Source organism: Miscanthus floridulus, unplaced genomic scaffold (genome assembly GCF_019320115.1).
Source record: "Miscanthus floridulus cultivar M001 unplaced genomic scaffold, ASM1932011v1 fs_265_1_2, whole genome shotgun sequence".
Classification (NCBI taxonomy): domain Eukaryota; kingdom Viridiplantae; phylum Streptophyta; class Magnoliopsida; order Poales; family Poaceae; genus Miscanthus; species Miscanthus floridulus.
In genome coordinates this window covers 10,642-26,089 of record NW_027096473.1, presented here as the reverse complement: position 1 = coordinate 26,089, position 15,448 = coordinate 10,642, and the positions used below count along the sequence as shown (strand labels likewise).

The 15,448-nt window shown below is 41.1% G+C and overlaps 2 protein-coding genes across 7 annotated transcripts; one reads left to right on the top strand and one right to left on the bottom strand.

Annotated features, from left to right (window-relative positions):
• The first annotated feature begins 3,410 nt into the window (after window positions 1-3,410).
• On the top strand, window positions 3,411-9,642 carry LOC136531025 (uncharacterized). Of its 6 annotated transcripts, none has more exons than XM_066523729.1 (12): window positions 3,411-3,661; window positions 4,510-4,702; window positions 4,816-4,890; window positions 5,508-5,611; window positions 6,075-6,132; window positions 6,921-6,980; window positions 7,059-7,133; window positions 7,311-7,460; window positions 7,902-7,956; window positions 8,232-8,354; window positions 8,812-9,023; window positions 9,410-9,642. In XM_066523729.1, exons 1-12 carry the CDS (start codon window positions 3,561-3,563, stop codon window positions 9,431-9,433), a joined length of 1,230 nt encoding a protein of 409 aa, XP_066379826.1. In that variant the 5' UTR covers window positions 3,411-3,560; the 3' UTR covers window positions 9,434-9,642. The 6 variants fall into 6 exon arrangements, with proteins under 6 accessions (XP_066379826.1, XP_066379824.1, XP_066379828.1 ...); XM_066523727.1 differs by having other exon boundaries at window positions 5,505-5,611; XM_066523730.1 differs by having other exon boundaries at window positions 3,412-3,661; window positions 7,314-7,460.
• Window positions 9,643-12,935: 3,293 nt separating this feature from the next.
• Window positions 12,936-15,147, bottom strand: LOC136531024 (L-type lectin-domain containing receptor kinase IX.1-like). The gene is made up of 3 exons (XM_066523725.1): window positions 15,059-15,147; window positions 13,554-13,958; window positions 12,936-13,464 (listed from the first exon to the last, which is right to left on the bottom strand). The coding sequence occupies exons 1-3, from the start codon at window positions 15,145-15,147 to the stop codon at window positions 12,936-12,938; spliced, it is 1,023 nt and encodes a 340-aa protein (XP_066379822.1).
• Between the last annotated feature and the right edge of the window lie 301 nt (window positions 15,148-15,448).

Below are 15,448 nucleotides of genomic sequence, written 5' to 3'. Positions count from 1 at the left end.
TGTATCAACTAGTTTGCAAGAATGTAAATAAGTGAGTAGGGTGATTATACCACCGTGTAGGGGATGAACCAATCACAAGATGAAGATTAAGCCAATCACCAGGAGAATGCAAATGATAAGAGACAATCGATTTTTCTCCCGAGGTTCACGTGCTTGCTAACACGCTAGTCCCCGTTGTGTCGACCAACACTTGGTGGTTCGGTGGCTAAGAGATGTTTCACAAACCTCATCCACACGATAGGACACCGCAAGAACCGACCCACAAGTGAGGTAACTCAATGACACGAGCAATTTACTAGAGTTACCTTTCGGCACTCCGCCGAGGAAGGTACAACTCTCCTCACAATCACCGAAGGCGGCCACGAATAATCACCAACTCGTGCCGATCCTCCACCGCTGCTCCAACCATCTAGGTGGTGGCAACCACCAAGAGAAACAAGCGAAATCCGAAGCGCAACACAAATACCAAGTGCCTCTAGATGCAATCACTCAAGCAATGCACTTGGATTCTCTCCCAATCTCACAATGATGATGGATCAATGATGGAGATGAGTGGGAGGGCTTTGGCTAAGCTCACAAGGTTGCTATGTCAATGAAAATATGCAAGAGTTAGAGCTTCAGCCGGCCAAGGGGCTATAAATAGAGCCCCCATCAAATAGAGCCATTATACCCCTTCACTGGGCATAACACGGGCTGACCGGATGCTCCGGTCAGATTGACCGGACCCTAGACTCAGCGTCCGGTCCACTGATTTTTGCCATGTGTCACTCTAAGTTAAAACTGAACCGTCAGATCACAACGGTTATGTGCTGACCGGACGCTCCGGCTAAACTGACCGGACGCTGGAGCCTCAGCGTCCGGTCGAGTACAGTAAGGGTCCAAATCTATTTTTCTTCGACCGGACGCGTCCGGTCCACCTCGACCGGACACAGCCCAGCGTCCGGTAGTATACCCTAGCTACTGTACCGTCAGGTCAGCACGACCGGACGCATGCAGTCAGCGTCCGGTGCATACAGATCCAGCATCCGGTCACTTGATCGACGCTGGCATCTCCTCTGTCTTCTTCACCCTTGCTCAAGTGTGCTAACCACCAAGTGTATTACCTTGTGCATATGTGTTAGCATATTTTCACAAATATCTTCAAGGGTGTTAGTACTCCACTAGATCCTAAATGCATATGCAATGAATTAAAGCATCTAGTGGCACTTTGATAACCGCATTTCGATACGAGTTTCACTCCTCTTAATAGTATGGTTATCTATGCTAAATGTGATCACACTCACTAGGTGTCTTGATCACTAAAACAAAATGGCTCCTACATTTTATACCTTTGCCTTGAGCCTTTTGTTTTTCTCTTTCTTCTTTTCCAAGTTTGAGCATTTGATCATCACCATGCCATCACCATTATCATGATCTTTATCATTGCTTCATCACTTGGAGTAGTGCTACCTATCTCATAATCACTTTGATAAACTAGGTTAGCACTTAGGGTTTCATCAATTAACCAAAACCAAACTAGAGCTTTCAGGCCGAAAGGCAGGGGAAAAAGGAAGGGAGTGAGGGATAGGTCTGACACGACTTGACTTTGGCCCGGAAAAACATGCAAAGACAGAGGTAGATAGAGGCAGAGATCGGGAGAGTAAAAGGGTGCAGAGGCGAGGAGGAAAAAAGTCTGCTGCAGCTGTGAAGGCTCGGCTGCTTGTGCTGTAAAGTGCGCTGGCCTTATCTTACGTGACGCGACTGAGCGGCACATGCTGGCACTATGGACACGTCGGGTGCTCGACACAAAGATAGACAACAACAATAACTTGACCTCGGCACAGAGATAGACAGCAGCGGTAGGCAGCAAGGACAAGAAGAGACAGACTAGCTCAAGACGAACAAGCAAGGAGACGCGTGCAGGCCTAGTTACTTCTTAAACACGACGGCAGGACGCCCTGGCCCAACGTGGCCGGCAGGGCGTGCCGATTGGCATGGACAAGACCGTGGCCTTCATTGCAGTAGAGACGACGTGATGAAATGGGTAGTCGAACGGTGGTGCTCACATAAAAATATCGGACGCGATGCAAGCGAGGGATAGGGAGCAGCGGCACGACGACGGGACTCGACAATGCGGTGCAACGCAAATGTGAACAGCGATACGTCGTCGGCACTCCAAAAGATTTAAACCCTATCGACCACCATCCCTAAACATTTCACGCAACAGCTCCTACTCCATACCCAGCCATAGAACAAAATATTAGGTGTTATGTAATTATTTTACGCAAAATAATTCGCCACAATTAGCTATTTAAAATATATAATTTCTGATTTTTACCGTTGACGCGAAAAACTGGTTTTTAAATTTTAAAATCCGAGAAAATCAGTTTAGTAATTTTTCTTAGACCTAAATCGCGGTGCTAAACAAGCTCGTAACACCAGAGGTGTTACAAAGGGGTCTTTCAAAATCAGCGACTAGATTAGGGGTGTATCGGGCTTTACTAAAATATTGGCTATCACTAAGGCTCCCGTTTGGCATGTCTTCTCCACTGACTCATTTGGAGTCATTTTATGTCAAACGGGTAAAACCAAACAGCTTGACCCAATGAGCTTCTTAAATCGTGCTCTCACAAAGGATATATTGAGGATGAAGCAAAAAATAGTGGCTTCACCTTGCCCTGATGGGCTCTGTATGAGGTTCTATAAGAGTATGTTTTAAGGAGCACTACATGTGGTTTTTTTTTGCCAAACGGTTTTTACCAAAACAGTTTCAATCCACCGATAGAGCTGTTTATGGAGTTGAAGAACAAAAAAGTTTCACTGGTGGAGTGGATTCGTGTCAAATGAGACCTAAAATAAAAAGAAAATACAAAATGTCCTATATATCCTTGATGGGGAGTGGGTGCAACCGGGTCTGCTAACCATCCAAGCTATTTAATCCTACGAAATTTCACTTTTAGTCACCGGTTAAAAACATCTTTTTCTCAGCAGATATTGCACGGTTCATTGTGACCGTAACATCAATGCAAGTATTTTATAGTGTTGTCCCTCTGGTCTAATGTTTAACTTTGAACAATTTCAAATATATGTATAAACAATGATGCTTTCATTCATGGCGTTATGGAATTTTGTTTTTTTCAAGAAAGATACACCATTTTTCCCTTGTGTCCTTGTATGGTTCTCATATTTTTTACAATTTGTTTTTGAGTGGATCTTATTTTTTTGCAATTAAAAAACATTGATTGAAAAGAGATTGATGGACAACTTTTAACGTTTGGCCCAAGAGGCAGTTATTGGGCTAGGCTCTCTGGGCCTATGCAATCCAACGGGCCTTCTAGTGCCAGCCTACTGGGCCGGCGGGGCTGGATTCTTCGTCAGATCGGACTTTTCTTCCCACAGCTTTTGCAGCCTGGCCAACCCTAGTTTCAAGCCACGTATGTACGCCGTGCCGTGCCGTGCAGGAGAGCAGGGGATCCCGGAGAGCAGAGCAGAGCGAGGAGGCGTGCGGGCGAGTGCGGTTGCCTGCTTTGCTTCCGACGCCCGTGCCCTCGGAATCGGTTGGATTCCCCAATCCCATCGCCATGGCCGCGCCGCCTTCTCCTTTGTCCCTCTCCCCGTCCGGCGAGGTCGCCGTCCACAGATTCAGCGGCACCATGGATGCATCATCATCATCGCCCTCAAGGTATGTGCGCGATGTGAACCCCCTCCTTATAGTCTTCCTTCCTCTTCGATACTCAGGATAGGGATAAGTGGATGGGGCACTCCAGTCTCCACGCCACGGCTGCGGGAAGAGAGAGAAGCAGCGAGGGAGCGGAATTGCGGAAACCAAAATTAGCCTATCACAAGCATTGTACTGTGGTCTGTGGAGATGGGTTATTTTTAGCCTATGATCCGAATCGTCCTTCCTTGCTTGTACTACATAGTTGCGATATCTCATCAAACCTGGTTCCGAGGGATGAATAGGAGCAACCATTCCATGGAATCAACGGCCCCAAACAAGCAAACATGAACAACTAAGCTTGCTAATTTCACGCCTATGATGATTGACTTCAGTTGCTGCTGCTGCTGTTTCATTTTTTGACTTTATACCACAGTGGGTTCGTAATTACTAGGGATTACCTGTCTATACACTCTGTGGTGGCGTTCTGTACACTCTGTGGTGGCCGGTGGGTCCTCCTCTCTACTCCAACCCAACATTAATGCATATACTTTTGGCCCCAAATTCTGGCACTACCATGCATCATATATAAATCTATTTGGCTATACGAAGATGGAAATCAAAATAATCTATGTGTCCCATGTACTTCTGCGCACCTATTGTGACATGCACAAGTTAATCTGTTCTATAAGTCTATTACAGTCTAACAGTCATCTAAGTCATTTATCCAGCTTGAGTAATTGCTTAGGTTCATGCTCTGTTTATAGATTTTTCATTCTCTTGAATTATGGAGCAGGTTTAGCAAGCTACCCTATGATAAACAAGAAAAGTTGTTTAAGCAATTTTCTCTCTTCTGCATGCTCTTTTTTCAGGACCGAGTTGTTGACCATGGTGAAGAAGCACTCGCATTTGATTGGGTGGACAATTGTTGATGCTGAGGATGATGCATCAGATGTGGGAATGGATGATAAATTCTGGCATGAAATGCTTGATCTATTCTTTGTGCGTGGCAGGCAATCAAAAAGAAGTGAAGAGGACGACCTCGTCTTCTTTGTTAATAATATGGTAGGTACTCATTATGGTTCCTGCTGATTTAGTCCTCATTCTTGCTTAATAGGTCAATGTTCTTTGAAAATCCACTACTATTCTTATCTTGATATTACTTGGTGTTGATGCAGAAATTGCATGGTTATGGTTTTAATGATAACATGGAAGATCCGCCTCCCTTTTTTGTACGGAGATGGGCTCCCATGGTAAATGAAGAAATACCTAGTCTACTTTACTTCAGATCACCTGAGACCTAATGCTTATGGCTTCGTTGCAATAGATTCAAGAAAATACTACATGTTTCTTGCTCTTCATTTGTTTTTTTAGTGGCATTTGTAGGTGAGTTCATTTATTGGGTACTATGAAAAGGTGTGCCTCAGTGTTCCTCTGAATGTGTTTTCCCTGACTGAAAGTTTCCGTGCATATCCTTCATCCTTGTTAGTTTTTAAGTTTACTTGAGTAATGCTGTTTTTATTTTCTTTTCTTTCACTAACACAATAACTAGCGCCGAATGATAAATGTGTACAATTAGCAATTCAAGTTAAAATCTGCACTGAAAAGTGGACTAATGGCATGAATGTCCTTCTTATATTTTTTCCTTAACTAATTGAGGATTCCTACCTGTGTGAATGTCTTCCAACTTACATGCATATACATCAGCACATGGAGATGCAGTATTGTAATTTTCATGTTTGTCAGATATCCTAGCCATTGCGCCTATTAAATTTGTTTAATATATTGTTAGGTGGGAAACCTCTGATAATAAGTCATGCACTTTTTGAGTTGATGTGGTAGTTAACATCATCTTTTTTATGTGAAGCAGCTTGAAAAGATCAGTATTAATACAGTGGAGATTGATTGGGAGCGTTCCTTCTATTTGAATTTAATCGCTCACACTTCATACACTGTCACTGTTGCAATATTTGGGTATGTTTCTGCAACAGCTCAGTAAAAAACTGCATGAACAAAGACAACCTTCATAATGATTTAATAAAGTAATTTCTCTCACTTTAAATTAAAATGTAATGTAGCAGTTCTGATATGCCAACCATGTACAGCTGTCCATCCTCTTGTGTCTTGATTTCTCATCCTCTTTTTGAAATTTGCACAGTTGCACATGATAATTCTTTTGACACATGTAGGTTAGGGTAAAAGGTTGAGGATTGGACCTGGCATAAATGATTAGCTTACTGAGCAATTAGGACAATCAAAATTACTTTTCTTCATGAGTTTGTTCTGGCATGCTAAAGGACATGAAAATCCTAGATTCTTGTAGCATTCGTTGTCACAGAAAATTAGAATCAGTTGTGATATGATTTTTGTCCTTATTCTTTGTGGATACTGTATAGTCACTTGTTGGTATGTTGGTTCTTACGAGCTACTTCCACAGCATTGGAGATCTTCGCAACCGTGCAGCGAAAAGCAAACAGTTGTGTCCAGTTTATAAGGTACAGTAACAATAAGCATGTTCATTTAGTCATCAGTGATTCTTTTCTAGATGAGCACAGACTAAAACTAAAGTTGTTTCTTTCTGCTTTGTTTGAAACTGCTTATCTTCAGTTTTTCACTAATACATTTGGAAAATCATTTGATTTCAACTTTGCAATGACTGAACGGAAGGGCGGGCCTAGTGCAAGCGGTAGAGTCTTACCGCCTGTGACCGGAAGGTCCCGGGTTCGAGTCGCGGTCTCCTCGCATTGCACAGGCGAGGGTAAGGCTTGCCACTAACACCCTTCCCCAGATCCCGCACAGAGCGGGAGCTCTCTGCACTGGGTACGCCCCCCTTTTTTTTTGCAATGACGGAAGAATACCAAATTTAATTATTTAAGAGATGCCTGCAAATAGTTTGATTTACTCCGCCAAGTTACAGTATATATGTGAACTAGACATACCAGTTAAATTAATATCAATCGTTAATCCTAACTACATAGAATTAAGAAAAAACAAACTAATTTCTGTACTTGAAATATGCTCTTGTATGATAGCAAGCTCTACAGTAGATGGTTGTTGCAGAGTACTCCCTCACAATTTAATTCCATTATACCCTCTCCATTTCTTATAGCCCTTTGACTGCATGTTTCCTGTATATTCTGCATGAAAAGGAAAGAATCAGAAGCGTCATATAGGGAAGATGCCCCAGTTATATGGCTGACGTTTAGTATTGATGTTGCATCAGAGGTGTTCAGAGGCTTTTATGTTTGTATTAACTAACCTTGTCTCATTCTCATTGAAATAGGTTACGAAAACTGTGTATGCGTCCCCTAGCCGTGTAAATTTTCATCTTGACCGAAGGAAGGTAGGGTTCTATTTTGCACCGTACTTTGAAAGACGCAGTCTTTTAAGTCCTAATAGGAGCTCATGCATATGTGGACAGGCTGTAGAAACGGTACCTGCATATCCCAACATCTTTTTCTCAGTAGATGACTTTGATGATACTTTTGATGCTGTGGTAAGGTTCTGTGCAATTATATCAAATTTGTAGTTGTACAACATAGTGTCCAGGTAGCATGAATGCTGTAATTGTATGCCCATTGTCTGATGGTACATGATTTCCTTTTGTTGTTTTTCACCATGTTTGTAGTTCCTAAAGTTGACCCTGTTGAGCACTGTGTTCTTCTAATTTAAGCAGGTTTTGTCAGATCCTGAACACTGCTATTGTGTGATTCTCAACGCACATGATGGGGCAGCATTTCCTGAAGAAACCGAGTCCAATAATCCTGTTTCAAATATACAGCCTGGAGTTAGCTGTGAGACTGCCCAAGAAAAACCACCAAAGGTTCTTCTCGTAATTCAGAGTAATGAAGGTTTCAGTTTATCATGTCTAGATGTTGGTGACATCAGCTATTTATTTTTTGGTTTAACTTGTTTGTAGAACAGGATTAGGAATCTATCTTTTTTCCAACCAATATATCTATTTCCTTAATAATTTGATTGGTTTCTCAATGAAAGGATTAGCTCAATTGGTTTTCAGCTTGTTTCATATTTCACAGAGAGGCCATCTGTGAATGCCTTCACTAAATTTATGGAAGAAAGTTTATGAGCTCTTCTGAAACATCCATACCTACAAAGAATCATAGGAAATAGTCAAGTATATGGTCCTGTTTCTTCTACTGTCCCATTGGCACTGTACATAGATTAAGTTACTCCAAATTTGTACATAGCATCCGGGTGCCATTTGTACTGTATAGTTCAGCAAGATCTTTGATTGTCATTGCAGAGAACTCTCTTCTCAGGTTATGTGAGCTACCAAAACGTCCGTGAGGCTTATGATGGTGAGCGCTTCATCTATCTACTTTGTTTATAGGACAACCAATGTTACTTTCATTGTGATATTTAGTATTTGAGCTCACATCTACCTACTGATTGGTGTTTAAGCACCAGTGCCAAGAAAAATATGTTATGCTATTTTTTAGTGGATGAACTCTTCGATTACATAATGCTATTTTTTACCTACTTAAAATTGATGATTTGTTTAAACTGTAGTGTAAATGTATTCCAGAAGTATTAACATGGCATATTCTTATGTGTATTCCTTCTTTTGCGATAGCTAGCAGATCAAAATTTGGGAGCTTCCTCTCACTTGGGCATGACCACAATAAGCTTGACAGACTTTTTATGAGGGGCCCAGAAGGACGTGGAGAGGTGGAAGTAGCTGTCTCTAGCATTGCAGGTCCGTTATGTTTAGCATGGGAATACTTCTTCCTTTCTGTCTGTAGACTAGATTTCACTATTTCATATGCCTTTAAAATACCTGTTGTTAACTTTTGTTGTTATTGTATTGGTTTGTTATAAGAAAGGGTGCACTGGGTACTCTCAACTAAGAAAAATATGATGTGTTTCCGCCTTCCAGACATGTAAACTAAATATGCACATGTTACTATTCAGTCTTGCCTCTGCAGATACTGTCTATTGTAGTATTGTAGCACACTAAATTACATATCAGATTAGTAGTTTCCATTTTGAAATGATGACTGATAGTTCAACATGCAAAACTCTGTAGCAGATTGTTAATGACCCACTATCCTCCTGCAACGACTCAAATCCACATGCAAACTTGTAGCTTTCAATTGCTTGTAATGCATCTTGTCAACACATTCTCATTTGGATGTTCTTACTTTTGTTATTAGACCAGAGCCATGAGAAGTCAAAGAAAGATCCAGGAGATAGCTTTCGAGTCCTTGTTCACAAAGCAGCTTCTGCTGCATCAAAGCTAGCAAAGCATGCTTATGAGTCTGCATCTGCTAATAAACGAATGTACGATGAGCTTGTTCCTTTGAAGTGCTGCTTGATGTCTGTGTCTCTTCCTTGGGACTACATTGCCCATGATCTTTTGCACAAGGTGAGTTTTCTCCATTGTCCTGAATAATCTCAAAATTATCTTACTTCTTTTTTGTTCTGTACTATATGGTTAGTGAATTGAACTTGCTCGATGCTTTACGCTATGATGAAGTTCGTCACAAGAAATGTCGACCTATATGCTTAAAAAATTATACTCGAATAGTCAGTTAGGTTGCCCTGTTTTGCTTGGCATAGCTTCATGCAATTGGCTTCATGTGTACATAATGTTGCTTTAAAATACACTTCGTGCTATGTACGTGAATGAATCATATGTGGATTATTTTGTGCTCATATTTGAATTAATCAACCTGACATATTGTTTATGTTAACCAAACTTATCTTTAACATGATTTGTGAAAGTTCTGAAAGATCATGGCAATGAACCAGGACACACCTCCATTGGATCTATGACGGCAATTCCAGATCTTCACTGCCAGCCATAGGATGATAGGAGAAATCCAGGCGTGATGAAATGTAAGGTAAAGAATCAAAGTGGAAGCGACATGTACATGTGTGCTTTTAGACCAAATATGTAAAGTGTAGGGTTTGCAACGTACTTGCGCACAGACAATCATACAATGTAGATATGAAGTTGTTATTTGTTATTTCGTTGTTTTGTCTTTATATAAGTAATCATACATAACATAGCCTGCATGACTTACAGAACTTAATTGTGTTCCTTGAATGGAAGGTTTATGTTTATAAAGACACTGCTGTCAAGTTTAATTGTAGGCCCTGTTGAAACCACTGATTTCATTCTGATCACGATTTTCTGATAAGCTGCGGTTCGAAGAAAATGCAGTACCTGCAGATAAGTAGGATGGACCTCAGATGCCTGTGTCTTCTATATTTGTGGGATACTGTGGTCATCCAAAGATAGGTCCGGGTCCACCTAGTCACCGTGTTTATCCAAAATCCACATTCAGACATTGGAAATATCCTTCAAATAATGGAGGAAAAAAAATCACTGCCACATACCTTGTAGAAAAAGAATATATGTTTACAACACCATATGCCTTATACAAGAAAAAATCATTGCCATATGACTTCAAGAAGAAAACTCGTTGTACTGTATTAAATTTAATTACAAGCTATTCTATTCCACCAATTAAAGAGAACATGTTATATGCATCACATAAATAACATAAAAAATACAAAGAAATTGATATTCATCTCCAATGCATGAAAACATGATTAAATTAATCTTCACATTCATGAACATTTACACATTATATGACAACTGCAACACAAATAACACTTGCAATCTACAAGAACTTTCTTGCGCCCTCAGAAACCCCTCCCCCAAACCACAACTGTCCTTGGCTTGGCCATGGTCATCCTTCATATGCGCACTCGGCCTTGGCCAGGCCATAGCCAGCCTATAGCCGGCCATGGTCATCAGCCATGGCTAGCCACCCAGCCATAGCTAGGCAGGCCAGTGGTGGACACAACCAGCCACAACCAGGCGGACCAGTCCGGCTATGGCCATAGCCTGTAGAGCTACTAATTAGCGAATGTTCAATGGATTCCAATCCAGCGAATCATTAGCTACTCCCGCAACTTTCGTTGTTTGGGGAAAAAATGTTATCCGCAACTTTTCACTTTTATAAAGTTACTAAGTTATACATATAACTTTTATGGATAATATTTTACTGGACATAACTTACTATTACAACTTATATTCATAACTTTGTCAATATAACATTTTGTAGAACATAACACCATAATTTTTTTATTAATATATTTTTATGTGATTTTATAGACAACTTATATGACAACTTTTCTACATTATTTTATCATAATTATTTCTCCACATTTATTTTTTGGCAATTTTTTGTATAATAATTTTATGAATAACATAACTTAGACATATAAGTTTTTGTTATGTAACATGTTTTTACATAACTTTTTCTAGACAAGTTTCTAAATCTAAAAAAATTGATAGCATATAGAAGAAAAAATTAAAAATTGATATGTTACTATAAAAATTAAAAAAAGAAAAAAGAAAAACAAAAAATGAAACCTAACTTTTCTATGTAACTTTTATGCATAATATTTTATGAGACATAACTTAATCATAACCTTCTCAATATAAGTTTTTAACAATATTTTATATACAATTTATCATGATAACTTTTTTACACAACTTTTAAAACCTAACTCTGTTCATGAATATCAGCGAGCAAACTTATTCATAACAATTTCTCAACATAACTTACACAATAACTATAGTAATAACATAATTTATACACATAAGTTATTGTTGTCCAACGTATTTTAAAAGATTACACACAGCTATCCAACATAATTTTTCTATGTAATTTGTTCCGATCAAAAATTTCAATGTAAAAAATTATTCATAGTATATAGAAGAAAATTCTTCAAAACACGTATACTGAAGAAAAATAGATAGACTAATAAAAAAGAAAAGAAAAGATGAAGTAAGAAAATAAAATGCGATAAAGAAAAGAAAAAAAGTAGAAAAATTGAATGGACGTAAGTCCATGATCATGACCACGGTGAATCACTCAAGCGCAGAGTAAGAGAAATGGAGAAAAAAAGAAAATGCTAGGTCTATACAGGGTGTACACATGAAAGTAAAAGCAAATGAAGAAGACACGTCCATGTATATTGCATAAAAAAAATTGTTCAAACTTCAAAATTGGGGAACGGAAACCACGTGTCACCCGAACAGTCGGAGCTAATCACCGCAACTATCTTCAAACATAGGCTCACCACGTGTCCGTAAAGATAGTAGATACGTTCGCACGGTGCGAACGCTCACCAAACTGGATTCTGGCATAGCCTGCCACAGGTGGAGGTTGGGGTTGGCCAGTGTGGCTAGGAAGGTCAGAGGCCTTTAGGCTTGGCGAGGGCTTGCTAGGGAGAGGCTAGAAAAAAGAGGAGAGTGACAGCAGTTGATTTACCTCTTTCCTAGGGCAGTGGAGAGAGTGACAGCAGTTGATTTACCTCTTTCCTAGGGCAGTGGAGGCAGTGATCGGCTTCCAAGGGCAGGGACAACATTGTGGGTGGCGGCTTCTTTCTTTGGTGCGAGAAGAAAAAAAACATTAGGAGAAGTCGTGACAACGTGGATTGGAAGCCCCTCCTATCTTTCCACGTGTAACGATCGATTTTCCCAAGTACAAGGAGGTTAGGAGTTGGGATAATGTTGTTGGGGAGAGCTTTTCTCAATCCCGCAAGAAAAAATCAAGATTGAGAGTGGGTTATGGAAACATTTGGAGATGAGCTTAATTATATTCCAACTGCGGTCCTAAAAATGACTGCGGTCCTAAAAACATTAGGAGAAGTCGGGTGCCGAAATCCAAGCATCAGGAATGACTGCGGTCCTAAAAATGTATACAACTCGTCCTTCAGAAGGCATCATCCATTTTGATGGATACACGTCACGGAGTTTTCGTTCATATTTTTTTTAAGTATTACACAGTACAACACAGAATCTCACAACGCACGCACATTCACCCCTACAAACGGATGCACACAAACCCTATCCTTATGAGCTTGTCCGAAGACTAGGCGCGCGCTGAAAGCACATCAGGACAGGTTGAACTAAAATAGGACCTGTAATAAATAATATAAAAGGCCAAGGCGTGTACATACAAGATGATTTTTTGGCGGTGACAGGAAAACAAAAGGGCATGCATGAATACATGCAAGATGCTTAAACATGCATGGCTTGTTAAAGAGAAAATCCTGCTTCATCATGAAGTACCTGTCATTCGACAGTCGACACAAATTGGTGCTTAAATATGTTTAACTGTGTTGCTAGCACACTTCAGCACTAAAGCAATCTGCTAACGGTCACGTGGTACTCTCTCTTTTTTTTTTGGCCAAGCACCTTCATTGTACACACTCATCATCTGATGTAGTGGTTAGCTCTTGTCCAGCGGCTATCTCAGAGGGTAGCTCTAGTTGCGGCGGTGGATCTTCGAGGTGGCGGAGCGCAGTCATCGCTTGGTTCATGGATGGTCGGTCGCGGACAGGCCCATCTGATCTGCGTCGAACTCGCCATGGAGGCCTGGATCATCCGCTGCGTAAGGAGGGCGCCTCGCCCGTACAGCTGCCAGACCCACCGCACGAGATTAACCCTGCCTGTGTCTTGGTGCTCCCCGCGAAGGATTGGCGGCCGACCGCTGGCGAGCTCGAGGAGGAGGACCCCAAAGGTGTAGACGTCGGTTTCAGTGGTGAACCTCCTGTGGCCGCTGGCGAGCTCTGGGGGAATGTAGCCAATGGTTCCCAATAGTACCATGGAGTCGTACTCAGTCGACTCAGTCATGCCTGCAAGCCCAAAGTCCCCCAGCCTCGCATTGAAGGATGAGTCAAGCATAACGCTGCTAGGCTTAATGTTCCCGTGCACGACAACCGAACTCCATAGACAGTGTAAGTAGAGCAAGGCGTCGCCTACACCAAGAATGATCTTGTACCTGCAATTGTTGGCCAACACGTCAAAGGGGAATTGAGTTTAAAACATGAGTTCTCTGTGATATAGGGCTGTCAATGCAAGAGTCCTTACCTAATTGGCCATGTCAGGATGGATCCTGAACTATAGAGATGGTCTTCGAGGCTGCCTTTCGTCGAGAACTCGTAGACAAGTAAGAGCTCATCGGCTTCGTGACACCACCCAATCAACTGGGCAATGTTGCGATGCCTCAACTCACTGAGGAGGCTTATTACCTCCGGGATTTTCACTCTTGTTTTGGATGAAGTGAAAACCCTTTTGATGGCCACCTGGAGCCCGTGCTCGTGGCAGAGCAAGAACCCTCGGTAGAACGACCCGCCAAACTTCTCAAATTCGGAGAATCCACGTGTCGCCTGACACAGTTCCTTGTAATTGAATATCCGAAGCCCTCCAGTTGAGTCCCTGGGTTCGCAGCCATAAATACCGTTGTTGTTAACACCACGTTGAACAAAAACATATCTATGTTAAGAAAAGCATCTATGATTCTAGGGAAACAAAATTTGCAAACCTTTTTATATTTTGCTAAAAGGGAAAAGAGAGATATTTTATTTTCTGAACAGGACACTCTATTTTACTTCCCTTTTATACTTCCTCTGTTCCAGAATGATAGATAGGCATATTTTGCTCGGATAAAAGTCATACGGAGTATATTTTAACCTTTATAGTTTCTCAAATATAATTTTCTTTATGAGCAATAGGGAACACCAATTTAAATGGATTCTTATGACACTCTATGGTCCAGCTTATTATTAGTACGATTTGAAAACAGACTTTTTAGCTGAACTTCTTAGAGCATCTCTAAGGGCTTCCAAAACGTACTCTCAATCTTGATTCTTTGGCAAGATTAAAAAAATCTCTCTCCAACAACTTATCTCAACTCTCAATTAATCGTTCCGCAGCTTGGAAAATCAATCGAATCACGCGGAAGGATACGTGCACATATCCGGTTGGCTAATCTAGAGGTGAAAAAATGCGGACAAGGAGAAAGGCAGGATTCCCAATACAAATGTATCTTTAACCCTTAGCCTAAGTACAGTCCAAATAATGGCCGATATACAGTATCGTCCTTAGAACAAATATGGTCGATGCATGCATCACCCTTAGCACAAAATAGTCGATGTCTTGACATTGTTGTTTTGTTATGTGTTTTTAAGACTCGCATGTGCTTCACTTTAAAAACAAGGGCAGATGTTGATAGCAAAAAGGTCAAACAAGGTTGTGTTTGAACTTGAGAAGAAATTACAAATGAAAAGGATCAGGCTGGATTTGACCAAGTTTACAAAATCTAGGAAAAACCAATCCAGGCCGGTTTATGGTGATGATCGAACTAGGTTGGCGGAATTGGCCTAGGTTGGTTTTGCCTATGAACCTTCCTGATTTCTATCCAAACTACTCCAATCTCATGGGAAACTTGTGGATTGCGACTTTGGAAGGTTTCCTATTAGGATAACCCACTCCCTCTATAGATATCAGAGTATCATGGTTGATTGAGATAAACTAGACACAACAGATTAAAAATCAATCTACTAGTCCTTTATCGTAAACTTATCTCTACCAACCCTTGTTGTCCAACATCTTTCTCAATGTGATCCTTTGGCGCTCTAGGTAGCCTTGCCAATCCTAGAGCAACCTCATTGTGCCCCTCCATGACGGGTCGAGCATCAAATTAATCTGTGTGACCATCCTGCTAGTAGGCCTTGCTACATTTGGATTTTCTCGCTGCGAGCTAGGTCGTGTGCGGCTTCAAACGTGCCAGTCCTCCCTGATTTGTGAATCAAATAAGCGTTGGTAAGACTATTCATGAGTTGCATGAGAATAGGGTTATTTAATGCCCAGCAACGAATAGTGCAGGCTACATGGGGCGGCGCCCGCCCCATCACGAGCCACCGGTGTGGTTGCCGGGGTGAGAAAGAAATAGAGCAGATCAAGGGACGAGGGGAGAGAGGATA